Genomic DNA, 26,944 nt, shown 5'->3' on the forward strand with positions numbered 1-26,944 from the left:
CCCGTCGGGGCATGAGGGCGAGAGCACGGCGGGGGGGGCGGCCAGACAGAGCGAGCGAGGAGGAGGAGGAGGAGGACGCCGAGGAGGAGGAAGGAGGAGGCAAAGAAAAGAAGCGGCGGCGGCGGCGGCGGCGGCGGAGGAGGAGGGAGCGAGGAGGCGCGCGGCCCCCCGCTCCCTCCCTCCCCCCTGACCCCCGACCCCCGCCGGCCGGCCCCCAGCCCCAGCCCCGGAGGGAGCTCATGGGAGTATGAAGGAGATGGTAGGAGGCTGCTGCGTATGTTCGGACGAGAGGGGCTGGGCCGAGAACCCGCTGGTCTACTGTGATGGGCACGCGTGCAGCGTGGCTGTCCACCAAGGTACGGGGGTGGCCCGCGGGGGGCGACGGGACCCCGGGGGCGGCGCGCGCAGGGCGCCCCCGGCCGCGCCCTCCGGAGACCTCCCGGGGCTCGGGCGCCCCTCCCCCACCCCACCTGAAGGGAACGGAGGCGTCGCGGGGCTCCCCCCGCCCGGTCCTGGAGGACCGGGTCAGGCATTGTTTTCTTGCCTATTGTTCCAGTCCCGCGCCCCCCACCCCAAGTTGAGGGAGTTTGGGGACAGTCTAGGGGGCAGTGAGTGCACTCTCCGCGCCCCACACTGCCGGCGTCGGGGCTGCTGAGGGAATGTTTACCTGCGAGGTGTCCCCTCCCGCCGGTTATTTTGGTCCCGGCTACGAAAGGGAGAGGTCAAGGGGGGGTCATCCCCCCCTCCCGCTTCCGGATATTGGGAAGAGCGGAATTGGGAAGGGAGGAGAAGGGTCCCAGGGGAGAGGGGACTCCTAAAATCCTCCGGGGAAGAGCCGCGGATAGGAGAGAGGTTGCGCAGGGGGCCGGGACTCGAGAAGAGGGAGGTTTGGAGTTTCCCCCAGCAGCACATGGTTCGGGAGTTAACTCCTTGAGGAATTTTGCCGAGGGCGCAGGCTGGCATCTCCCGCCTGTCTGGCACTGCCAGCTGGGCCCCCCTTCGTGGGACAGCCCTTAATGCTGTCGCTGTCAGCTCTTCCCGCCACTCTTCTCTCGGTTACCTGCCCTGCACCTGCCCTCGGCCTTGACTTTTGATCTGTACCTATTATAGTTATAAGCGAAAGATGAGGTCCCTGGACCACCGACTTCCCCGCCTCTCCTCTTACTAGCCCTTTAAGAAATGCCCCCCCCACCATAACAACAAAACGTGTTTGACTATCTTAAATGTTGTCCCTCTGGTTTTCTCTATTCCTGATGATGAGGACTGGTCCCTGGCAGGAGCTGGGAAACAGGTCCATAAAGGGCGTAGGGGGGAGGATCTTCTAGAAGTTTAAGGTCAAGGACTCAGACTTCCCGCCTCTGCTTGGAGCGCTTGGTTGTGTGGTTGAAGGCTGGCTGTGTGCTGTTGGGCATTCCTTGTGGTCCTGCTGTCTAGTGAGTGACCTCCAGACAGGAGAGCAGCCCCCCTCTCAAGTGGCTCTAGTCCTTTAGAGTCACCCCCTACCCCCAGTTACTCTGGGAAAAGCCACTGCTGACAGGTTTGCTTGGTGATTCTCCTCCCCTACCCCCAGCTTGCTATGGCATCGTCCAGGTGCCAACGGGACCCTGGTTCTGCCGGAAATGTGAATCTCAGGAGCGAGCAGCCAGGGTGGTGAGTCCCCCTCCCATACACCTGAGCATCTCCTACCGGATGAGCTAGGGGACGCTGAGGCTGAGGCTAGGGTGGGCCTGTCACACAGGACTTCCTGTTTCCTGCACACCTATCATCAACCCCATCTCTCCCTTAGCTCATCCCTTACTCTGCCCCACCTCTGTAAGGGGCCTTTTATGTTTGTTTGCTTGTTTGTTTGAACTTTTTATTAGAGAAAGTTTCTAACCTGTACAAAAGTAGAGGGAATACGGTAATGAACCTCATGTCCCCATCACCCATCTTCAGCAATTATCACTCATGGCCAATGCTGTTTCCTCTAGACCCCCACCTATTCCCCCTAGACATCTTTTTTTTTTCAGTTGAGGTAACATTGGTTTATAACATATAAATTTCAAGTGTATATCATTGTATTTTAACTTCTGTATAGACTACATCGTGTTTACCACCAAAAGTCTAGTTTCTATCTGTCACTATACAAATGTCCCCCTTTACCCACCTTCCCCTCTGGTAACCACCACTCTGTTCTCTGTATCTGTATGTTCCCCATAGACATCTGATCATTTCATCCTAGGGCCCTTTGAATGTGTTCAGGGAGGGCCCAGCTCAGCAGATCCCCCAGTCCCTTTGGGAAAGCCCCTCCCAAATCCCTGTGCCCCCTTGCATTGGCAGAGGTGTGAGCTGTGCCCACACAAAGACGGGGCATTGAAGAGGACTGACAATGGAGGTGAGGGGGGCCCTGAGGCCAGGCCTTATCTGTGGAGGTCAGCAAGGCGCCCTGAGCAGGGTCTGGGAAGGCAGGAGTGGATGGGGTGGGGCGGGAGCGGAGGCTGGGTTTCCCTGGCTGGCACTGGAATCTGATGGGAAGGCCATGGAGGAGGGTCTGCAGTGTGTGGTTATGAGGGGTCGGGGTCTCAGGCTCGCTGTCACAGCTGAGGCCCGCCCCACACCGCCCCAGGCTGGGCCCACGTGGTGTGTGCCCTCTACATCCCCGAGGTGCAGTTTGCCAACGTGCTCACCATGGAGCCCATCGTGCTGCAGTACGTGCCTCATGATCGCTTCAACAAGGTCAGCGGCCCCTGCCGTGCCCCATCCCAGTTCCCTTCCTAGTCAGCCATACTTGGGTCCCTCCAGCTCTCTTCATCCAGTGTAATTTGATTCTGTCCAATCGACATTTTCAGGGAACTCAAGAGGAGGGTGGGCAGCTTCCACTGAGGGACACATGGTCATGCTCTGGAACTCAAGTGCAATAGTAGGCTCCCTTGCAGTGGTCCTGCCAGAGGGTGGACCTTGACAAGCAGTTCACTCATTCATCCATGGCACACATTTTACTGAGTGCCTACTATGTGCCAACCCTGGGCAAGGCACACAGTGTTCAGTATTAATCAAGACAGATGGGCTCCCTGCCTCCTGGAACTCACACTCTCATGTGGGAAGACTGTAAATATGAATAAACAGGCAAATAAAGTAAATGCATTTTGGGGCAAGTGCTATGAAGAAAACAAACGGTACTGAAATAAAGACTACCTTGTGGGGGCTTACTTTAGATAAAATGGTCCAAGAAAGAGACGTATAGGTTGAGACCTGGGGAATGAGAAGGAGCCAGCCTTGAGGACGGTGGGGTTCCAGGCAGAAGGAACAGCATGCACAAAGGCCCAGAGGTGGGAATAAACTCACCAGTGAGCAAGGCCGACACAGTCCCTGGCCTTACAGGGCTCCCCATCCAAGGACTGCGCTATCCAATATAGTAGCCACCGGCCACATATATAAATTATATATTATTATATATATTATATATATAAATTATATATTATTTATTATATATATAAATTATATATTATTTATATATAATATGTTTAAATTATATAATTATATAAATTAATTAAAATTATATATAAAATATATATAAATTATATATTATTTATATATAATATGTTTAAATTATATAATTATATAATTATATAAATTAATTAAAATTAAATACAATTTAAAATTCAGTTCCTCAGTCACACCAGCCACATTTCAAGTGCTCAGTAGTCCATGTGGTTTGTGGCTACTGTCTTGGACAGTGCAGTATAGAAGATTTCCATCATCACAGAAAGTTCTATTGGATAGTGCTGACTAGGATCACGGGGAGAAGATGGAATTGAGAAGGGGCAAAGCATCCCTCAGGTAGAAGGAGGAAGGGACGACTATGCTGTGTCCTGCAGACTTGTTACATCTGCGAGGAGCAGGGCCGGGAGAGCAAGGCAGCGTCAGGAGCCTGCATGACCTGTAACCGCCATGGATGTCGACAAGCTTTCCATGTCACCTGGTGAGACCCCTGCCTGCCCGCCGCCCCTCCCCCCGACCCCTCCAGGGTTCTCTGGGATCCCTGGCCGGCTATACCAACCCCTCCAAGGTTTGCCATGGATGGTGGCCTCATCCTAACTGCTGTCTCTTTGCTGATGATGGCAGTGCCTTCCTTGGATGGTCTTAGCTTCACCTCAGTAGGGGTCTAGGAGGGCAGGAGGGAGGTGGCTGGGCTGGTCTGTGGCCATGCCCCTCTCAGGCTGACCTCTCTTGGTTAGCGCCCAAATGGCAGGCCTGCTGTGTGAGGAAGAAGTGCTGGAGGTCGACAACGTCAAGTACTGTGGCTACTGCAAATACCACTTCAGCAAGATGGTGAGTCTCGTCCGCCAGCGTGAGCGAGTCAGCCAGCCATGGTTTAGAGGGCATGGGCTCCAGGCCAGGTTGGTGCCTGGTGCAGGGAGGACAGAGATGGAAGGAACCCGGTCCCTGTCCTTGAGGAGCTCGCCATTGGATGAGGAATAAATTAAAGTAAAGCCTGAGGGATACGAATCAGAGCTGAACCACACAGGCCATCCCAGAAGACAGAGCCCAGACCCAGTCTGTCAGAATCTGGGAGGCTTCAAGCAAAAGGCAGCAGTTCAGCTGAGTGGAGGCAGAAACAATAAGAGCCAACATTTGTGGAAGTTCCTGTGCCCCTTCCTCTGTACTAAGCTCTTCACATGTGTTATTTTGTGTCATCCTCCCAACAACCCTAAGAACTAGGTGTACTGTATTTCCCCATTGTACAGATGAGTAAACTAAGACCCACTAAAGTTATGTAACTTATCCCACAGCTGGTGGGTGGGATTCAGAACAGGCAGTCTGATTTGAAGCTTCTCAGGAGCCTGCCAAGCAAAAACAGAGAGAAAGGAATCAGAGGCAGAGGACTGGCATGGGCAGTCCTGAGATGAGAAGGAATCTGTGAGCAGAACAGGGAATTTGGTGGAGATGAGGCAGGAGATGAGGTGAAAAAGCTCAGGCAGCGCCAGAGCTGGACTTACTTCTGCCCCAGGCCTCAGGGGCCCAAGGAGAAGCTGGAGAAGGGGTGCTGTCCCATGTTTGTGGAGACACCTGCGTGTTCCAGAAGCTGTAGGGCGGCCTGGAGAGGCAGGCTGTGGTCTGACTGGGAAAGCAGCTTGAACCTCACCCCCAGGCCACAGGCTCGTAAGGCTGCTTGTCAGCAGGAGGGTAACATGACCAGATTTGTTTTTTAGGAAGATTACTTTGGCAGCCACTATGAAGCTGGATCCGAAGGACCAAGGCTGGTGGTTGGGAGACAGCTGCGAGAAGGTGGGGTGGGGGTGGAGGGATGAGGCTGGACTCTAGAACCATTTCTAGCTCGCCTTGCCTGCATGTGGTGGTGGCCGAGAAGGAGGAGTTGAGGGCGGTACATAGGATCTAGGTTCTCAACGCTTGAGCACCTGGGGGTGCTAGGAACAGGGAGTGCAGTGAGCTGCTGTAGGGTTAGCACATGTCCTGGTCTGCCCCGGACAGTCCCAGTTTGTGCCTGTTGCCCTGGTGTAATTATTAATAGTCCCCCCTTTCATTTTCAAATGTCCTGGCTTGGATCATAAGTCATATGGTCACCTTGGTTTCAGGGTTTGATGATGACTTAGGACAAGTAGGGAGCTCAGTTTGGTATATAGGAGATGCCAAGTGGGGATATGCAGGTTTGGTGGCTGTCAGACCCCCGGGCAGGGTGGTAATGGCAGCCCCAGGTGTATAAGGCTGGGGCTGGAATGCCCAGATGCCCACCAGGGTAGGTAGGGTGGGTCAAGGTGTGAAGGGAACCGGGAAGGGGAGAGTTGAGCTCAGCAGGGTAGGAGCGCTGCCCACCGCTGGGGAGTGATTGGGTCAGACGAGGCCTGAAATTAGTCCTTGGGTTTGGCAACTGGGAGGCAGTGGATGACCTTAGAGGGAGCAGCTGCAAGTGTGGGATGGGTGAAGCCATCAGGCAGGCCTGGGGGAGCCTATTAACAAGGAAGGGAGGGAGGGGGCAGGCCCTGGCTGGGAGGAGAGGCAGCACGAGGGTCATTTGAGTTTTTCCTGTTGTGGATGTTTACTTCCCCCCTTCTTAAGGGCAGCAGGTCCTTTGGGACAGAAGGAACCACTGTGTGTGGTGGAGGGCCAGGAACAAAGGAGAAAGGGTGATGGCTGGAGCAAAGTGCCTGGAGGGAAGGATGGGGTGTAGAGTGCAAGCCCTCCCCACGAGGGCCCCCCCATACATCCTCTATCCTAGGGAAGGAGGTGGAGGTGGGCCGTGGCCCAGGCTGCCTGGGATGGGCCAAGAGGGCACCCTCGAAAGAGATGGGTGGAGAGTAAGAGACCTGGGTCCCAGTCCTACCTCCAGCAGTGCCTTGCTGGGGCCAAGACGCCCCTCACTTTTCTGGGCCTCAGTTGCCAGATCTGTGCACTGGATAAGCCAGCTGGGGAAGCTCTAGGATTTCAGGCTAGGGAGTGCCCTTCTGTTGAGCAGAGCATTGTTGAGGACACAAGGTCCACTTAGTGACAGGCAGGGTTTGGGGACTGGCCCCCGGATCACTTGACCTTCAGGAACCTTTCCCTAAGCCAGTGAGCAGAGGATTTGGCAATTCCTCTCAATTCTCTCCCCAGAAGACATCCCGGCACAGCAGCGGGGGAGGTGGAGGAACAGGAGGAGGAGGAGGAGGAGGAGGAGGCGGCGGCGGAGGAGGTGGAGGCGGAGGCAGCGGTGGCGGCAGCAGCAGCAGCACAGGGGGAGGTAGCAGTGGCTTCATCACTGGCAGGAGAAGCCGGTCAGCCTCACCATCCACCCAGCAGGAGAAGCACCCTTCCCACCACGAGCGGGGCCAGAAGAAGGTGACAGTCTTCTCCCTCTCCTGCCCACACTCACACACACACCCCTCTTGCAAGAAGCCAGCACGAGGTACCCCCCCCCGGCCTTGGGGCTTGTCCCCTTCCTTCCTCTGAGGCCACTGAGGGCCAGGATGGGGCTGAGGAAGTGATATGTGAGGGTCACAGAGGGTGAGGTGAGAGCCTGGCTTCCCTGGGGCTCTTTGTGTCCGTGTGGTTCCTCCGTGTCCTCCCCATGACATGACAAAGCCCCTAACACATGGCCCTGCACATTTGCACACATCTCCACAGTCTAGCCACGTGTCAGCCCAGTTTGTAAGTGTCTTGGGCTTTGTCCCCTCATGCCACACGTCACAGTGTCCCGGCTCCCATCCCTCTGCACAGCTCTGTGTCCCGGGTGGGCACACTTGCAGGTGCATGCTCACATGTGTGGTGCTGTGTCACTGGCATGATAATGGGACAGCCTATTCAACAGGCAGTGAGGATGAGGGGGAGGGGCTGTTGGCTCAGAGGAACCTACCCCAGCCACTCCTGTCCAGCCAAAGTCCCCTAGTCCCTCTATAGGGGGAGATGACGCCCACAAAGCCCCATCTCTGAGCCACCCACGTCATGTTTATGCTCATCCAGACTTCCCCCCAATACCAATATCTGGTCACCTCTCCCTCCCCAGAGTCGAAAGGACAAAGAACGCCTTAAACAGAAGCACAAGAAGCGGCCTGAGTCACCCCCCAGCATCCTCACCCCACCTGTGGTCCCCACTGCTGACAAGGTACTGCTGCCCACACCCAGGAAGGGGGGCCATGGCAGCGGGAGGGAGGCCAGGTGTGAGGGGTTAGGGTGAGCCAGGGACCCCCACAGCCTCAGGTTAATGTGCCTCAGCTCCCCACCCCAGCCCCCTATTCTCCCCCATTCTAGCCTCGGAGGGGCCTATGCTCCTCAGCCCCACCAATCACTGACCAACCAGGAGGGTGAAGGTGGGGTGGGGGGTACCACCCTGCTGCTGGCTGCCCGATGTTTACATCTGCCTCTGTCCAGACACAGGGCCTTAGCACTGGGCTCTTGTCTGTGCGTACAGTACTCAGGCTGGTTCTCCAAGTTTCTGGGGCTGTTGCCCCAGAGATAGGCAGAGAGGACCCCTTCACTCTCCCCACTCCCCCGACGTCGGAGTATGCCCAGAGCTTGTTGCCTAACAAAATCCCACTCCATGCAGGTTGGAGGGGCTGAAAGTACAGTCCATGGTGGCATGGGGGACAGTCCCCTGGACAACACCCTGAAACTCCCCCTCATCCCCCTCTTCCCAGTGGGGCATGGTATGGTTTCTAGAGACAGACCTGTCTCTAGAAACGGGCAACATCTGGATGAGCAACTGGCAGGCCCTACCCAGGCCAGGGAGTCACTAATCCAAGCCAGAGTGGCCTCCCTGCCCCTCCTTCGACCCGCCCTCCCCATGGAAGGAGAACAGGGGCCTGGAGAAACTGTTTCCTTCTGTCGCCATTATTGCCCCGTTCACCTCCAGCTGCCTTGGGAGGTTGGCAGAGCTCTGGGCATCCTAGCAGGAGGCTCAGGTATCAGGTTTCCAGGGTGATGTTGCTGTGGCAACTGTCCCAGTAACCCTCTCTCCACCCTGCTTCCCAGGGCTCACCTGGAAAGGCTTGTCATCCATGCCCTCTGACCTTTCCCTGGGGCCTTCAGGCAGGTGGAAAGAGAGGGCCAGAGATCTGGGAGTTCCCCCAGTGGCCAGGTGTCCCCTTGGACATGTTGGAGCATTCTGCCCATTCCCCTCCACCCGCCCCAGCATTTCAGCTACCCCTCCCCCCGGCCCCTCTCCTCCCTTGCTCTCAGAACCACATCTGGCTCCCTTCAGAACTCCAGCTGTTGAAAAGAACAAAGAGGAAGACAGAGACAAGGGCTCCACCCAGGGAGGAGCAGCAGAGAGTGGCTGTCATTCCCCCATCCATCCTCCCTCTGGCATTTGGTCGTTCAGCACATGTTTACTGAATACCTGGTCTCCACCAGGAGGAAAAGTGCCATCCCTTTGAATGTGAAGCCCTAACTCACTCACCACATGCCAGGCTCTGCTAGAACAGGGAGATGGATGGGGTGCATGGGGATTAGTTCGTTTAATGCTCAAAATAATCCAGTGAAGTATTTTTTAACCCCATTTAATAAATGAAGAAACTGAGGCACAGAGAGGTTAAGTAGTTTGCCTAAAAGCACACAGCTAGTAAGTGGTGGAATCAAGATTTGAACCCAGGCAGTCTGGCTTGAAGGCCTGCACCCTTAACCACCACAAGATACTGTCTCTGCAATATATTAATAGCAGCCGCTGCTATCAGAATCATGATCGTTACTGACCTCATACTACGTGTCTGGCATCATGCTCCTCGTAACTCTCCAAATAGGCATAATGAGCCCCATAGGGACACTGAAGCTCAGTGAGGTTGAGAGACCATGCAACATGACACGGCGGTCAATGGCAGAGCACGCCAGGCACAGCCTTTCTGCTCTGCCCAGCCCTAGAGCCCATGTTCCTCCAGCCACCGCCTGCCGCCCTCAGAGAGGTTACTGGGGGCCTCAGATATGGGCACATTATATTTCAGTACAGTGTGGCAGCTGCTGACATGGCTGATGCGGGTACATGGTACCCTGGAAATAAGAGGACAGAGTGACTTGTTCCACCCCAGGTATCTAAGGTGCCTTCACAGAAGAGGGGACTTCCAAGCTGGATTTTGAAGGATGAGAAGTTTCCTATGAAGAATAAGGATAGGCTCTCCTGGCAGAAGGCTCGGCCCTGCAAGTTCAGGTTGTCCAGAAAGGGCAAAGAGTGGCAGGGAACAGGGTGTCAGCCAGGTGGCTGTGGCTCACAGAGAGGGAGTGGTGGTGACTGGAGGGCCCAAGGATGGGGCCAGGACAGCTCCTTCTCCCTCGGTCCCTCTTCCCTGCACACACCACTTCCCGGCACAAGTCCAGCCCTCTTAGGCCCCGCTAAGTATTTCTTAAATGAATGACTAAACAGATGAGTACATCAGCACAGATTCCGGGACCATTTTCATCTCTCCCCTGCCTGAGGTGAAGGACAGATAGCTCTTTGGGTTCAGAGGGCTCCCCTCTTGTCACACCCAGAAGTTCCACAGCTGGCCCCCCATCTCCCTGGTCTAGGCGCTCCCATCACCATCACCCTGCCTGAAAGTCCTTCCTGAAGCTAACTCTGGGCTCTCTCAGTAGAGCACCAGGTCCTGTGTCCTCCTGCTCCACCCCCAAGTTGGGGTGAGCCCAGGCAGCTGGCCTTGAGCCTTCCTCTCTCCTCCCTCCCTCCTACAGGTCTCCTCCTCAGCTTCCTCCTCCTCCCACCACGAGGCCAGCACTCAGGAGACCTCTGAGAGCAGCAGGGACTCAAAGGGGAAAAAGTCTTCCAGCCATAGCCTGAGTCACAAGGGGAAGAAACTGAGCAGTGGGAAAGGTGTGAGCAGCTTCACCTCTGCCTCCTCCTCCTCCTCCTCCTCCTCCTCTTCCTCCTCTGGGGGGCCCTTCCAGCCTGCAGGTGAGTGTGGGCCTCCTGGAGGAGGCTGGGAGCCAGACAGCCTTTGGCCCTGGGTTTTTCTAGCAAGGGACTCTGCATATGGGTTTGCATCTCATTTGCTTCTTAAATTGGTTCAGGTTACAAGTGGGGGAATCCCCACCCTGTGACTCTACTTCACACCCTCCCCTCAACCATTCCTTACTGAGCTGGAACTTTCTTCCCCTCCCTCCCCTGGCCCACCCCTTCCACCCCATAACAATGTTCCTTATCCCCTACACCTGTGCGGTAAGGTGCCATCTGTAAAGTACCGACACTAATGTTATCTCCTGTAATCTCTACAATGGTCTAGTGAGGTCACAGGGAGGGAGTCATTCTCCTCCCACTTTATCACAGGTGGGAAAGCTGGAGGGGGAGGACACTCATCCCAGGACACAGGGACAGTGCCAGAGCTGGGACAGGCAACCAGGCTTTCCCATCCCCCGACCAGAGCTCTCTCCAGCTAGTGCATGTTGGGAGTGGGAGGGAGTGAGGAGATCTGGGGTCCAGCTGTAATTCGGTTTTTCCTCTATGCAGTTTCATCCCTGCCGAGCTCCCCTGACTTCTCTGCATTCCCCAAGCTGGAGCAGCCAGAGGAGGACAAGTACTCCAAGGCCACAGTCCCCACCCCTTCAGCCCCTGCCTCTCCCTCAGCCCCCGAACCCCCCAAGGCTGACCTCTTTGAGCAGAAGGTGGTCTTCTCTGGCTTTGGGCCCATCATGCGCTTCTCCACCACCACCTCCAGCTCGGGCCGGACCCGGGCCCCGTCCCCTGGGGACTATAAGTCTCCCCACGTCTTGGGGTCCGGGGCCTCAGCAGGCACTCACAAGCGGATGCCCACACTGAGCGCCGCCCCTGCGCCTACTGAGGAGACCCTTGAGACAGGCCTGAAAGAGAAGAAGCACAAAGCCAGCAAGAGGAGCCGACATGGGCCAGGCCGTCCCAAGGGCAGCCGGAACAAGGAGGGCACTGGGGGCCCAGCTGCTTCCTCCCTGCCCGGTGCCCAGCTGGCTGGCTTTACCGCCACTGCTGCCTCACCTTTCTCCGGAGGCTCCCTGGTCAGCTCCGGCCTTGGTGGTCTGGCCTCCCGCACCTTTGGGCCTTCTGGGAGCCTGCCCAGCCTGAGCCTGGAGTCCCCCCTGCTGGGGGCAGGTTAGTGACCCTTGGGGACAGAAGGCATCTGATGCCAGTCTAGTGAGGGGACAGAGGCATAAACATGCAGTTAGAGGGAAATGTGATAGAAACTGCTCCAAAGGACAGAGATAAAGGATGGAAGTGACAGTCACCTCTAAGACACTCCTCCATGCCATCTTCTGCATAGTTGTAGTGGGAGAGATTCGGATAGGTTGCCAATAGGACTTACCAAGTTTTGGGTGGGGAATTAGAAAAGCTGGGAATTCCTCAGGCCTGGGCAAAGCAGTGTAATAAGCAGGCATGTGAAGCAGATGTCACCGAGGCAAAAAGTGACATCTTTGCAGCAAGAGGGTTAGACAAGTGTGGTGGCCAGATCCAGAGGAGTGCTCTCCCTGAGGAGGGGCTGCCCCAGCAGCCTGATTGAGGAGGGGTCTGGGGGCGTGGTGACTGTAAGCTTCCTTCTGTGTCCTTCTTGTGCCTGTAGGCATCTACACCAGTAATAAGGACCCCATCTCCCACGGTGGCGGAATGCTGCGGGCTGTCTGCAGCACCCCCCTCTCCTCCAGCCTGCTGGGGCCCCCAGGGACCTCGGCCCTGCCCCGCCTCAGCCGCTCCCCATTCACCAGCACCCTCCCCTCCTCCTCTGCTTCTATCTCCACCACTCAGGTGAGGCCTTACTCCTGAGCCCCTGCATCCCTGGGCAGGTGGGGGACAGGCTGCCGAGGAGCCCAGCTCTCCATGGGATTTTGAGAAATTGGGCTGGATCACCACCAGCACTTCTTCTCTCTGGTCCTCTCCCCTCCCCAGCACACCTGGTCCCCTCCACCCTGGTACACACAGTTGTGCCCTAGATCCAAGAATAACCACCAGGCTGGACTCTGCCTCCTTTCCCTCAGGTGTTTTCTCTGGCTGGCTCTACCTTTAGCCTGCCTTCTACCCACATCTTTGGAACCCCCATGGGTGCCGTTAACCCCCTCCTCACCCAAGCCGAGAGCAGCCACACAGGTATGTGAGTCTCTGACCCCACTCTCCTTTCTTCCCAAAGGCCTGAGGGGCACCCTTCACCTGCATGTCACCCCAGAAAGGATGGGAAGGCTTTCTGGCTGCCCCCTCCCTCTGGCTATTGCCCAGCCTGCAAAAAAAAAAAAAAAAAAAAAAAATTCACACACAACAAACCAGGGTACACTTCCTCGTTAAAACCAGGTGAGGGGACAGGCAGAGCAGGGAAGAATTACGGCTGGCCCATCTCACAGAAGAAAAGGGCAGAGAATAATGACTGCTCACGGCCACTGAAGGAGGGAAATGCAGAGCCAGATCTCAAGTTCTGGCCCTCGGCCGACTCCAAGCCCAGCTCTCTCACGGCTGCAGCATAGCTCCCCGCTGGCCTCTTAGTGAGTCCCTGGAATCAGGGATCAGCGTTCACAGACACCCCACCAGCTGGGCAACTGCTCCCCGGGTATTTAGGAGTTAAGGGGGCGGGTCACAAGCGCCCCTCCCTCTCCCTGGAGAGTCAACTCAGCCCCAGAGGGCTGATTGGTGCAGAGACACCACCTGGCCGGCTAGGGGGCGGGGCTTACCTCCCGGCCGCCAGTTCAGGTGGGCCTTCTTAAAGGGATCGAATCTTGATTCCAGAATTAAGAACCCGACAGAGTAGGGTGACTATATTTTCCAAAACCCAAATCGGAATCCTGTGGCCCAACACAGGGTTTTGCCGTCTAACATGTCAGTTTATGAATATAAAAAGTCATGCAAAACTAATTATAATAGCTACAATTATTAAGGGCTTGCTGCATGGCAGCTAAACCCTTCAGCTCAACACTTCACATTTATCTCTTACCTTATGTTGCTCCTCACAACAATCACTTCAGAGAGGTTAGTTTCAAGCCCAAGGTCACACAGCGAATAAGTATCAGGTCCAAGTTCAACCCAGGACTGCCTAGACTCCAAATTTCTATAAATCTGAAGCTTCCATGAAAGAAATTGGGAGGTGGATCTGAAAGTAGCCAGGCAGCGGGAGCCTTTCTGCCTAGAGAAGGGGGAAGACTAGATCCCATAGCTTTGCCTCCCAAAGGGCCAGGTTTTCCAGCCAGGACTCCCAGCGCCTTACAAGCTAGAATTGCCAGTCTAGGGTTGGGAGATCCTGGGTTAAGGTCCCAGATCCCGCACCCACTTCCCAGGCGGGGACCGTGAGGCCAACGGCACCCCTTCCCTGCTGATTCCTGCCCCCCTTCTCCTTCCAAGAGCCAGACCTGGAGGACTGCAGCTTCCGGTGTCGGGGGACCTCCCCCCAGGAGAGTCTGTCTTCCATGTGAGGGAGGGGGCAGCGGTTTTGGGGAGGGCCTGGGAGCGGGGCTGGCGGGACACTTGGGGAGGAGGGGGTGGAGAGGCGGCACGGGAGAGGGTGGGGTCCGAAGGACTGACTGGAACCCCTGAGGGAAGAGGAGGAAGGGAGGGAGACTGGAGTGGGGGTGTGAGGTAAGCCTGAGCCCCGTTTTCCCTTCTGACCCCAGGTCCCCCATCAGCAGCCTCCCGGCACTCTTCGACCAGACAGCGTCCGCACCCTGCGGGGGCGGCCAGTTAGACCCAGCGGCCCCCGGCACGACTAACATGGAGCAGCTGCTGGAGAAGCAGGGCGACGGCGAGGCCGGCGTCAACAGTGAGGAGGGGAGGCGCCGGGCTGGGAGACATGCCCTAGGACCCCCCAGACTCGGTCACCCTTCTCCCCGAAGTCCCCAAACGTCTTTAAGTTTCCGCCTCTCGGCCTCGCCCCAGCCTTAACTCCTGCCACCCTCAGTCTCACCTTTAACCCTTGCGAGGCCCTGCTCCCGGCCCCGCCCCCTCTGCGCCCCGCCTTTGGCCCTCGAGGCCCCTGGTCCTTACCTTACTAAGCCCCAACTTCCGCCCGCTTCTTCCCTCCCCATCTCAAGGGCTCTACCCGAGCCTCAGGCCCCGCCCCTAGTCCTCGCTCCTCTGGCTCCCCAGGTCCCGCCTCTCGGAGCTCACCTGTGTCCTCGGTAGCCGGCGTCTTCTCTTCTAGGTCTCGGTCCGATTTCCTCCGCCAGGCCCCGCCCCAGGCCCCGCCTCGGGCGCTCGCCCCGCCCCTCCGGGCCCGCGGGGCTCAGGCGCTCTCGCCTTCTCTCTGCAGTCGTGGAGATGCTGAAGGCTCTGCACGCGCTGCAGAAGGAAAACCAGCGGCTTCAGGAGCAGATCCTGAGCCTGACGGCCAAGAAGGAGCGACTGCAGATTCTCAACGTGCAGCTCTCTGTGCCCTTCCCTGCCCTGCCTGCTGCCCTGCCTGCCGCCAACGGCCCTGTCCCTGGGCCCTATGGCTTGCCTCCCCAAGGTAAGGGATCCCACCCAGTCCGGGAGGGGGGGCCTCTGCCGGGAGGTCCGAAGTGGCCCCGACTCCAGCTCCTGACCTCCTTCCCTGATCCCCCTCCTCAGCCGGCAGCAGCGATTCCTTGAGCACCAGCAAGAGCCCCCCGGGGAAGAACAGCCTTGGCCTGGACAACTCGCTGTCCACGTCTTCCGAGGTGGGCGCCGCGGGGAGAGGCACGGGGGACGGGCAGGAGGCGGGAGGCAGGAGGCGGGAGGCGCAAGGGCCTCCTGGTCCCATCTCCACCCTGCAGCTATCGGAGGCCGGACAATGAAGTGATTGGCTGAGCAATTGGTTGACTGATCCATTCATTCCTTCCTTAAATAAGCAGTAATCACGAGGTGCCTACTTAGTGCCAGGCACTGGCTAAGCAATCAGTGAGCAACACGGACACAATCCTGCTCCTGAAGATAGGCTAAATCCAAGAAAACAATCAATAATTACAAACCGGGAAGAGTGCTAAGATGGAAATAATTTGAGGGCTGTGAGGAAGAATGGGAGTGGATTCTTCTGTAGATAGGAGGTGGTTAACGAATGCCTCTTTAAGAAGTGTTTGTGGGGCCAGCCCGGTGGCGCAAGCGGTTGGGTGCGCGCGCTCCGCTGTGGCGGCGCGGGGTTCGCTGGTTCGGATCCCGGGCGCGCACCGACGCACTGCTTTGGCAAGCCATGCTGTGGCGGCGTCCCATATAAAATGGAGGAGGATGGGCACGGATATTAGCCCAGGGCCGTCTTCCTCAGCAAAAAAAGAGGAGGATTGGCGGATGTTAGCACAGGGCTGATCTCCTCACAAAAAAAAAAAAAAAAAAAAGACGTGTTTGTGCAGGTTTATTACAGTGCCTCACATGGAATAGTCCGTGTGTAGTTGGTGGGGTTTGGGGAGTAGTTGCTGTTGTTATGTTGTGATTATTATTGAAATCAAACTGGGTTCTTGTTCTCCCTGCCACTTCCTGTGTGACGGACCATAGTACTCACAATAATAGCTAACATTAATTGCACACTTGCCCTTTGATGACAGAGGACCTCTCTCCTGTGTGAAGCTTTTAAAGCATTAGTTTGTTTAGTCTTCACAGTAACCTTAGGGAGTAGGTACCACTATTACCCCCATGTTATGAGTGAGTAAACTGAGGCAGAGAAGCCATCCAAGCCATTGAATTGTGGACATATGATTTGCACCTGAGCCTTTCGCTCCAGCTGTGTTCTCTTGACTGCACAGTTACTTACCTAAGAATCAATGGCTTCACCCATGAAACTGGAATAACGAGATAGTACAGGTCAAGCAGTGATCTCTGGATCTGGTTCACTAGATGGTTACTACTGTCATCGCTGTTCAGTATTAAACAAGGATTGTGAGGGGGGTGCTGGGCCCCCAGGAAGTGACTTGTAAACATGATTTGTGAGGACTATTTGGATTCTTAGCCTTTACCCCTGGGCCTTGCTTCTTCCTCCTGGGTGCCTCTGCCTGGGGGTGAGGTGGGGGTGACTATGCTCTGTGAGAATGCTGATGGGTGCTGGGCCGGGGGCCAGAAAAGTCATGCTGGCCCCCTGCCCTCTGACCCTTACCTTCCCCCTCCCTCCCCAGGACCCACACTCAGGCTGCCCGAGCCGCAGCAGCTCGTCGCTGTCCTTCCACAGCACGCCCCCACCGCTGCCCCTGCTCCAGCAGAGCCCCGCTACTCTGCCCCTGGCCCTGCCTGGGGCCACTGCCCCACTCCCACCCCAGCCACAGAATGGGCTCGGCCGGGCACCCGGGGCAGCGGGTCTGGGGGCTATGCCCATGGCTGAGGGGCTGTTGGGGGGGCTGGCGGGCAGCGGGGCCCTACCCCTCAATGGGCTCCTGGGGGGGTTGAATGGGGCTGCCGCCCCCAACCCTGCGGGCTTGAGCCAGGCTGGCGGGGCCCCCACGCTGCAGCTGCCAGGTTGTCTTAACAGGTGAGGGAGAGCTCAGCCTGGGGAAGGGCACGGGGAGGCTGGCTCTGGGAGGGACTCCCCCAAACACCCACAATCCCCCAAAAGGAAAAACTTCCTCCAGTCTCACAAGCTGTAGAATCTAGTCACCTCCTGCCTCGGGTACTCTCTAGATGTTAGCTGGGAGTGTCCTCTGGATGCTAGCTCTCCAGGGACAGAGTTGTCTGTCTATTTATTGTACCCAATCTAGGTTTTCCTCCTGGGAATCTTCTTCCATCTCACTTGTTTTCCCCAAACTGCACTCTGAGCTCGGTCTGTTTCTCTTTAGTCCTCTGAAATCACACATCCCTGCCTCTCTCCACCTGGGTCTGAGGGAGTCCGGGAACTTGTGGGGGGCGGGGGAGGAGTGTTTCCCTGTCCCTTCCCATGGTCTGTGTTTTGTCTCCCTGCTCAGCCTAACCGAGCAGCAGAGACACCTCCTGCAGCAGCAAGAGCAGCAACTCCAGCAGCTCCAGCAGCTCCTCGCCTCACCACAGCTGACCCCGGTAATGGCCTCTTTTCCCAGGCCGTCTCCCTTACTCCAGCTCTGTGGGAAGGGCCCGTCTCAGAGGGGCTGGGCCAGCTTGGGGAAGGATGGCATAGAAGGGAGGGAGGGAGGGCGGCCCCAGGCTGGGCCCCTATGGAGCATGTGGGAGCAAGTGGAGAAGGGTTGCTAGCAGGGCCCCCTGCGCATTGAGGAATGGATGCTGTAGTGGCCCCAGGTCACATCCTATGTGTGAGGATTGGGACAGGGGGCGAGTCCTCAGTGACTGAGCATTTGCAGTCCCAGCCTCAAGGATCTTCAGAGAGCAACTTCAGGGTCTGTGTGGAGAGGTGGTGGAGGAGGGGACACGCCCTCAACCAGAGCAGCCCCTTTTGGGTCTGTCTTATATGTTGGGTTCTGTTAAGATTTCCTTTGAAGAAAAGAGTTCTGCCTTTTAAAAAGAAGTGAGTTGATAAAATGGAAAAAATAATCATTTGCATGTAAAGAAGCATTAGAAAGATACACAGAAACCCATTCAGCTCATTGCCTATAGGGGCCAGATGGGAACGGGTTTCTTAAGGCAAACCTTGATCTATTGTTTTGGTTTTTGGAACACTGGAAATGCTTTGCCTATTCAAAGTAAAAATAAATGAATCTTAAATGAAAAAAGAAAGCTAAAAAAGCTGAGGAGTTGAAAGCTGTTGACCTTGTTTAGTATTTCTCAACTTAGGGTCATACCACCCCTGGGGGCATTTGTGGTTGTCATAGCAACTGAGGAACTGATTTAGTGAGAGGAATGGGGCCAGGGATGTTGAACATCCTGCACGTGGCCGGTAGTACCCCAGTTGACAAACACTGATGGTGTGCAACCACTTTCTTGTTCAGATGGGGAGACTGAGGCCTGGAGTGGGGAGTTAGAGACAGAACAGACAGTCTCCCAGGTCTCCTGCCTCCTGGTTCCTTTGTGATGGGATGGGGCCCGGGCCAAGCAGGGCAAGCTGGCCCCAGGGACCACTGGCCAACGAGCTGTCTGGCCCCCTCACAGGAACACCAGACTGTTGTCTACCAGATGATCCAGCAGATCCAGCAGAAGCGGGACCTGCAGCGGCTGCAGATGGCTGGGGGTTCCCAGCTGCCAATGGCCAGCCTGCTGGCAGGAAGCTCCACGCCACTGCTATCCGCGGGCACCCCTGGCCTGCTGCCCACAGCATCTGCCCCACCCCTGCTGCCTGCTGGAGCCCTGGTGGCTCCCTCACTCGGCAACAACACAAGTCTCATGGCCGCAGCAGCTGCGGCCGCAGCAGTAGCAGCAGCAGGCGGACCTCCAGTCCTCACTGCCCAGACCAACCCCTTCCTCAGCCTGTCGGGGGCGGACGGTGGTGGCAGTGGCCCCAAAGGAGGGGTGAGTAAGGGGCCCTGGGCTGTCCTGTCTCTGTTCTCTGGGCTGGGCAGAGGTGGAGCACCAGAAGGTACATCATCAGAAGAAAGAAGGAAGCGACCCCCAGGTCAGCAAAGCACCCTGCTCCAGACCCCAGGGCCTCTGCTAGCACATAGCTGCCCTCCTACAGACCCAAGAAAGATGCACTCTCAGCGTTAGCGCTTAGTAAAAGGACCAATTAGAAAAGGTTGTTTCCTCTCTGGGTGGACCAATTAGGAAAAAATGAAGCTCTGGGTGGGCCATTTCGAGAAAGGCCCTCCCTCCTTCCGCTGAGAGCATATAGCTGGGGCCCAGGGTGCTGGCCTTGGCTGGCACATGCCTGCTTAGCCAGGCACCCTTGTGCAGGGCAACTCCCCCCCGACAAATGTTGATCCTGGTGTCAGCTGGGCTCCCTCACTGCACTACAACAGCTTCCCAGGAAGCTGTTCTCAACTGGGTGTTAGGACCAGACCCCTCCCAAACCCCCAGCCTCCCTTCCTCTCTTTCCAGACCGCTGACAAAGGAGCCTCAGCCAACCAGGAAAAAGGCTAAATCCACTCATGGCCCTCCTGGCCCCCCAGGTGGAAGGGGCAGATCCTGGCCCCAGGGGTCCCAGCCTGGAGCAGGCACCCACGCCCAGACACTGGAGAGCCCCGGCCCAGATCCTGTGCTGAGGCCTGGGGAGCGCGAGGCACTCCTGGTGCCCAGGACTGAGGCCAAGAGGGAGCCCCTTCCCTCTCTGCACTGACCCCTTTGTGAGGGGCTCAGAGGGAGGACAGGCTCCAAGCCCACGTAGGAACCCCCACTCTCAGCGAATGTTTTGAGGTCTCCCAGAGAGCAGAGTGGGCCATGGTGTAAGTGGGGGTTGGTTGGACCCTCCACATAAAATGGATCAGCACTTGAGTGGGAAGAAGAAGGGGTAGGCCCTGGGTCTGCCCCTGTGGAAGTCTTTTATAGGAGAAGGGAGGCCCTGCGTTACCTGCAGTTTCTTCCCAACGTGGGCGGATGGCAGGGGGGATCCCTTGGACTGTTTCTAGCCTGTCCCCTTCCCCCGCCCCCCCAAGGAGGGTCACGAGCTGAGCTTGTAAAAGCCCACAGACTAGGGGACTGAGGAAGGGGCAGGATGGCATCAAACTGGGCCCAAGCCCCCCCACCTCTGGGCCCCCAATGATGGGTTGGGGGAGGGCAGGGGGAGGAGGCCCAGCCCCCTTGGTGCCCCGCCCCTTGTTTGCACTATTGGGTTTAGGAGTGCTGAAGCTGGGGAGATGGAGCTGCCTGACTCAGAGAGTGTGTGTGTGCGTGTGCGTGCATGGGTGTGCATGTGTGTGTCTCCCCTGGACCTGGGGCAGCCAAGGGCAGGGATAGGAGCAGTGCTCAGACAAGGCAGCACCAGAGGGGCGGCTCCCAGCTCTTGTTTGCACCCTCCCCACCTCCCCTACTTTGGTCCCTTTCTGGGGCATGAATGGTTAACAGAAACCGGAACAGTACTCCAATATTGGAGAGTAACGGGGGCTGGGGGCTTAGAATCAGGGTAAATCCTGCCTTCCCTCCCCCAGCCCCCACATAGTCTCAGTGCCCCCTCAGAGCTCCCCTTCCTCCACTGATAGTTGGTCCTGCTTCCCTGGCACAAGGGGAGCCCCAGGGTTAGGGATTGGGGGATGGGGCAAGGGACAGGGGGTAAAGTGCCACTTCTTTTAGTGAAAACCTCCCAGGATTAGCCAGCCTGCTCCCCCACACCCCACCACACCCCCACCAACCAGGGGACACTTAAGCTTAAGCTCACCTAACAACTGTCCCTTCACCCACCAGCTATTTCCCGGGGTTTAGTAAGAAATCCTCACCTTAAAGAGTCCCCATCTGCCCAGGGCCTTTGGTGGCAGGGCTCAGGGGCGGTGGGGCCGCCAGGAGAGGGGCAGGGTTGAAGCCTGTGTCTGTTTCAGTTGCACTGGGGTTGGGGCCAGGAGAAGGCGTTTCCAGCTTTCCCTGACGCTCATGTCTTGTCAGTCTCTTTGCATGTGTGGATTTTTTGTGTGTGTTTCTGTTGGGGTTTTTATTGTTGTTGGTTTTTTTTTTTTAAATAAAGAAAAGAAGATGTGTATATTTTTGGCAATGACAGAAATGTAGTGCAGATATATTTTTGCCTGTGCTGCTGAACTGGTTTTTTTCTGATACTGAAAATAATATTAATATTCCTGTTGATAAGACTTTGTAAGATGTTAGGGAGCTGATAATGGAGGGGGTGGGTGGGAATCCTTCAGAGGCAATTTCTTAGGCACTTGCAAGGGCTGGGGGGGTGGGGGGAGACAGTGGTGATGACCTCAGAAATACTCACTTTTTATTAATGCTAAATATCAGTTAGAAAGAAATGATAGAATTCAGCATTTTATTCATCTTCATCTATTAAGCTCTCTAACTCCCTGCTCCTAGACCACTGAAAAGAACTTTCAGAGATTCTTAGAAGAGTTGCTCATTCACACCCACACCCTCACCCAAGGCTGGCCCACGTAGAGCTGAAGTCAACTTCTGTTCTGGATGGGAGGGAAGTAAAGCCCCTCCAAGGCTGCCTTGGTGGAGAGCAAGATGTTCAAATGATTTAGTGCACTGGAACCAACACCTCCCCCCCTCCCTCCCAGCACCCAAGAGTCTGGGGTTCTCATCTCCAAGAGTCTGTGTTTTCCAATTTTCCCCAGGCTGGGGTGCAGCGGCAGGTGGGTTAGATTTGAAGAAGGGACACAGGCTGGGTATGGATTGGTGCTGTCCCTCGATTTGGGGCGGGGAGGGGAAGGGAGGCATGGGAGAGGTAATGCATTTCCTTTTGAGAGAGCTTTATAATAGGAAAGGTCTGGAGATCTTCAGAAGGGAGCAGGGTCTCAATGCCAGGGGGCACAGCTGTACTGACCTCATCCTCCTCTCCCAGCCTCAGTCACTTTTTCCAGGATGAATTTAGATGGAGAATGAGAAGGGACACAGACTTGTAGATCTCTGTCTAGGGGAGGGGAAGGATGTGGTTTGCAGGGCGGAAGTGGAGCTTGAAAATGCATGAGAGTTGAGCTTTGTGTCGTCGCCCTCAGCTCGCTGTGTGAGTGGGGTGTGCATGCCAAGCTGCTGTTTGGCCTTGAGGTCACGACGGGTGCATGAGTGTCAGAGCTGGAAGGGACCTGTCTTTAGGGGTCGTTTGAGCCAGCTCCTCGGTTCACAGGTGATAGCTCCAAGCCTAGGAGGGGCAGGGGCTCCGGGCAGAGCCAGGACCAGCCCTCAGGACCCTGGCCTCCTGGTCCTGGGCTCTCTCGCCCCACTGTATCACCTCCATGTGGCTGTCCATCTGTCCCTGTGTGTGTGACGTGTAGTGTGAGTGTGGGGCTACGCCCCGGGTGGGAAGGTATCTATGTAGCACTGATGTCTAAGCTCAGAGCTGATGGATCCTCTCCATAGACAATGACACTTTAAAGGTTGCCTTTTTTTTTTTTTTTTTTTTTTTAAGGTTTTCCTATTTCTGTGTGAGTTTTTCCCCTCAGGCTCCTGGGTCTACTGCTGCCTCCAGGTGCTCTTACCTTGAGGCTGATGAGAGCACCCCTACCCGTTCCTGTACTGAGTTCTAGGAAGTAGTCCTGGGAAGGGCCTAGACAAGTGAGGGGACCCAGAGCCAGGGGCCAGCTCTGAGAAAGGGTAACCTTCCCTACACTTCCTTTTCCCAAACTGGAAATGCAGACAAGTTTTCAAAGGCACAGGCTCCCCCCTGCCAGCTTCCAGCATCTTCCTTATGCAGTGGGCTAGTGTGCACTTCCTAGTGCAGCCTGCTCCCAATTCTCCTTTGTCCCAACTCATTTTCTCCGGGAGAGGTGCCTGGAGGGATTAAGGTGACTTTGATTGGGAATTTGGAGGCAGGTGGGGCGCAGTCCCCTGGCTCCCTCCAGTCACATCAATCCGGATTTAAAGTGTTTTTCGCTCCCGACTACTTTGACTTGATCTACTGAAAAGTTGGGGACTGAGGGGTGCCTTCATTGCGCTGTGTTCACTTTGGGACTTAGGTGGTGGGACTGGAGAACCCAAACCCTGACTCCACCCCTGTGCCCCTCTTTCCACCCCAGCCTGTCTCAATGTAGCAGACCCTTCCCAGGGGAGCAGGGAGGGGAAGCCACAGTTTGCAAACCCAGGGGCTCCTTTTTCATTCTTTCTAAAACCTCCTTTGTATTCTCAGCCCAAAAGGCAATGCCCCTCCTCCTCGCCACCTCCAAGCCTGGAATTGTGCATAACCCGGATCTTGTATCTTTGTATAACGGATGTTATTTGTACGAAGGGCAGTTCGTAAACAGCACTTGTTCTTTTAATAAAAGAATGTTTTACAAAAAAGAAAAAAATCCAAAGAGACCCTGCTTTGTCTGGCTTTATTGAAGGGGAAGGAGGTGGAGTGCCAACTGTGGGAGCCTCGGGAGGGGATGGGGGATGGTCTCTCACACTCAGAGTGGTAGTTCACAGGTCAGAATGCACAAAACGCCCCGGGCTGCATATTGAAGACGGATACCTGTGCCCCACCTACAACAATGTACTTTGTAAGCCTGGGCCGGGCGGAGACTGTTACAAAACCAGCTCCCTGGGTGATGAGGTGGACACCACTGCACTACTAAAAACACTGCCTCAGACTGCAAGAGCAAACGGCTCCCAGGAGGGTCCCCGCTCACACGGGGGTGCCCTGGGAGGCTGAGGCAAGAAGAAACGAGAAGCGATGCTCTGCGCGGGTCATTGCACAGACATGCCGGTACCAAAGGGGGCGCCAGGAGAGCCCCCTCCACACTCCCCAGGGGACCCGAGGAGGCTGCTGGGCTGGCACCTCCGCTCGGCTTCCGGCGGCCGGGGCCGGACCGGACCGCGCAGGCCGCCGCCCCACCCGCGCGGACCCGGCGGCGTCTTCCGGGCCGAGGCGGGGCCGGGACGGCCGGGAGGCGGGGGAAGCGGGAAGGTGACCCGGGCGCGAGGCGGAGCCGGCGCAGAGCGGTCGAGGGCACCGGCATGGGCGGCATGGGGGCGCTCCTGCGGCCGGCGGCCTGGGTAAGCACCCCGCACCCCGGCGCCGCAGCCCTGGCCTCCTCCTCCCCTCGCCGCTGCCCGCCCCCGCTCCCTCCCAAGCGCCGCCCCCTGCCCCTCCGCCGAGCTCCCCCGGGTCCCCGCGTCGCCTGGTGCTTTGCAGCCCTCCCTGAGCGCCTGCTGGGTGCTAGCACCTCCCCTTCCTCTCTTGTGACCCCTTTTTCTTACCCTCTTATTTCTCCCACGCCCCTAAGCCCTGCCGTCTCTTCCCTCCCGGATGACTTCCCTCTGGAATTCCTCCGCTTTCCATTGACTTTATTTTTCTCTTGCCAAACCACCGTCACATGATGCCTGCGTGCCTTGCAGAAGCTGAACCAGAGGCGGGACAGCTCCTCCTGGCTGGTGAGTACCCCCAGTTTCCCTTCTCTCCGCGCAAGTCCCCCAGGCCCGGAGGCCCCAAAGGTAGAGACCAGAGAACGGGACCAGAAAGGGTCAGCGCTGCTTCCCAGACCCCAGCGTCCGAAGGCCTTGGCAGTAGCCACCTCCTGATGGCTCAGGGGAGGTAGAGTGGACCCGAGGGCACAGGGCGGGAAGCCAGGCTTCAGGGCTGCGAACTGCCGTGCCTGATACACCAAGCCCCAGGTGCACTTGGCCCGCTGAGGCTGGCGGGATGCTGACCCTCCCCTCCCTAGCACGCGGGTGGGAGCCCGAGTTTGAAGGGAAGGCGGCTGGATCCGGGAACCTGAATGCCTGCATAGCCTTGAAATCTCTTCCCTATCTGGAGCTCAGGGTCCTTATGGGCCTTTCGGAGTGGCATCAGATCAGCCTCCTGCAGAGGAAGCCTGCCACAAACTAGGGCCAGTGGGAAACTGGACAAGGACATAGGCAGGAAGGTGCTTCCAGGGTGTGGGCTGACCCTGAGCCCCTCATCTTCCCTCCCACAGGCCAGATGGTTCCCCAAAACCCCAGCCAAGTCTGTGGTGGCCCAGAAAACGCCCATCAAGGTGGAGCTGGTGGCTGGGAAAACCTACAGGTGGTGTGTGTGTGGCCGCAGCAAGAAGCAGGTGAGAGACCCTTCCCCTTCCCATTGACATATGACACCCTTTGTTGGGGACAGCACAGTGGGAGCTCCCCCCCAAGGTGTTCCTCTTTTTCCCACACATGCCTGAGGGACAAGGGAGGTTGGGGGTGAAAGGATACGCTTGGGCCAGCGCCACCAGCAGCCTGAGCTCCCTGTTCTCCGCATCCACCCTTTGAGATGAGGCCAGAGAGACAGAAACTCAGTCATGAAGGCAGGCGGGTGACGCCCGGGGGTCTGCACTCCTCTGGCGCTGCCTCCTTCTCAGAGGCAAGGCCTGGCTCCTGCTCTAAGCAGAGAGAGGTTCACCTGTCTCTCTCCCGTCTCCTTCCTCCTTCCTGGAAGCATCTGGGCCAAAGGTTCCCAGGCCTCAAAGCCTACATTGGGAAGACCCTGTGCAGACCCTCCTCCAGCGTCTTCTCCTGCAGACCCTCCCCTTTCTCAGTTTATGTGACGGTCCTGGTTGCCTGCCGCAGCCTGCTGTCTTCTCAGTCTGGCTGCCTGCTCCCAACTTGTTCTCCCCTCTGCCCCAGGAGCCTTTCATCCAGCAGGAACCTGCCCCATATTCTTAGCCCTTTTCTTCCTGAGCTGAGCTCTAAATTGTGTTCCTCCAAGGGGTGTGGCGTGCTGTCAGCAGCCCAGGGTCCCAAGTCTACTTTGCCACTGATTTGACTTTGAGCAGGTTCTCGTGAGGGTGGGGCAGTGCTAGGGGATGCCAGCTGGAGTATGGCCCAGCCCACTCTGTGCCTCTCTGCCTCTTGCCCTCTGGGACAGGTGGCTGATTTTTATTTGCCCACCTCTCATCTCTCCTCCTACCCCATCCTGACCCAAGGGCAAGAGGCCTTTGCTCCAGCTCTGCCACTAACTAGCAAGACAAGGCACCTCTCTGGGCCTCAGTTTCCATCACCCAGTCTCTGCTTGAACAGCTTCTGGGATGGATGGAGAGTGTGTTCCCGCACCAGGCACTGGTTCACTCTGGGACATCCCCTGCCTCCCTGTGACACCCACTCCCTATAACATGCCCAGGTGTTTCCTAGAGCCAAACAAAAATCAATACCCCAGTCTTAAAGCACTGTGACACCGGAGGTTCTCTCCCATCCAGAAAAGTTTTTACCCGAGAATGTGGGGAAGGAAATGGATTTCATGAACCAATGGAGACTCAGAACCATTAAAAAAACAAAACCTATCACGTAAACATTGCTGATACCTAAAGTCCCATTTCACCTTGAAAACTCTGTCCTTGTGTCCTGGCCTCTGGGTCCCCCAGAGACTAATGCTGTAGACTCATACTTACTGAACACTTACTACAGGCAAAGTGCATAATAACCATTATTTATTGCCTTGGGACAATTCTGTTCTTATTACCCTCACATTACAGATAAGAGAGGTGAACTAGTGAACCCAGGCAGTCTGCCTCCGGAGCCCAAGCCCTGACCACTGTGCACCACTCTTCCCAGACCCGCCCTGCCCCAGCCGGTGGGGTCTCGGGTCTCTAACTTCTCTCTTTCCCTCACCAGCCCTTCTGTGACGGCTCCCACTTCTTCCAACACACTGGCCTGTCCCCACTCAAGTTCAAGGCCCAGGAGACCCGCACAGTGGCTCTCTGTACCTGCAAGGCCACCCAGAAACCCCCGTACTGCGATGGCACCCACAGGAGTGAGCGGGTGCAGAAGGCAGAAGTGGGCTCCCCGCTCTGAGGGGGTGGCTGCTGCCTAGCCCCACGCCATTGCGGGGAAGGAAACTGAGTGCTGAGCCCAGGACGGGATCATCCAGGGACCACACTACCCACAGCTGGCTTGTGAAAAGACATGGTCCCCATAACCTGAGGTCTCTAATCTGGGGCAGCCAGGGACAGGCCCCTGGTTCAATGCCTGCTGGTGAAGGAGATGGCATTAAACAAGCACGCTCGCCCAGATTGGTGTTCTTGTCCCTGGTGTGAGGCACGTGACCCACCCCGCTCTGGAACTTAACCTGGCCCCAGGGCACCTGACTGGCCACAGGGAGGGGGCAGTTCATGTTCATTCCATATGGCGTCCCGAGGCAGGCTGAGCCTAGAGAGGAGGCATGAGGATGAGACCAGAGGACCCACCCACCCTTTCCCTGTCCCCTCTACCCCAAAGAAC

General features: G+C 56.7%; 1 protein-coding gene across 8 annotated transcripts; it reads left to right on the plus strand.

The window, feature by feature from the left end:
• On the plus strand, nt 1–26,736 carry LOC101387914 (MLLT6, PHD finger containing). Of its 8 annotated transcripts, XM_087441065.1 has the most exons (22): nt 4–356; nt 1,571–1,650; nt 2,320–2,374; nt 2,606–2,715; nt 3,858–3,961; nt 4,218–4,311; nt 6,592–6,816; nt 7,481–7,579; nt 10,132–10,351; nt 10,904–11,518; nt 11,985–12,166; nt 12,397–12,505; nt 13,742–13,808; nt 14,011–14,156; nt 14,646–14,843; nt 14,945–15,033; nt 16,456–16,805; nt 17,236–17,326; nt 18,350–18,727; nt 24,110–24,145; nt 24,688–24,807; nt 26,339–26,736. In XM_087441065.1, exons 1-22 carry the CDS (start codon nt 248–250, stop codon nt 26,516–26,518), a joined length of 3,657 nt encoding a protein of 1,218 aa, XP_087297191.1. In that variant the 5' UTR covers nt 4–247; the 3' UTR covers nt 26,519–26,736. The 8 variants fall into 8 exon arrangements, with proteins under 8 accessions (XP_087297184.1, XP_087297186.1, XP_087297185.1 ...); XM_087441058.1 differs by lacking the exons at nt 24,110–24,145; nt 24,688–24,807; nt 26,339–26,736 and adding an exon at nt 19,232–20,819 and having other exon boundaries at nt 1–356; nt 18,350–18,706; XM_087441060.1 differs by lacking the exons at nt 24,110–24,145; nt 24,688–24,807; nt 26,339–26,736 and adding an exon at nt 19,232–20,819 and having other exon boundaries at nt 1–356; nt 10,132–10,270; nt 18,350–18,706.
• The last annotated feature ends 208 nt before the right edge of the window (nt 26,737–26,944 follow it).

Source organism: Ceratotherium simum, chromosome 16 (assembly GCF_057802395.1).
Source record: "Ceratotherium simum simum isolate JZ-2026a chromosome 16, ASM5780239v1, whole genome shotgun sequence".
Lineage (NCBI taxonomy): Eukaryota > Metazoa > Chordata > Mammalia > Perissodactyla > Rhinocerotidae > Ceratotherium > Ceratotherium simum.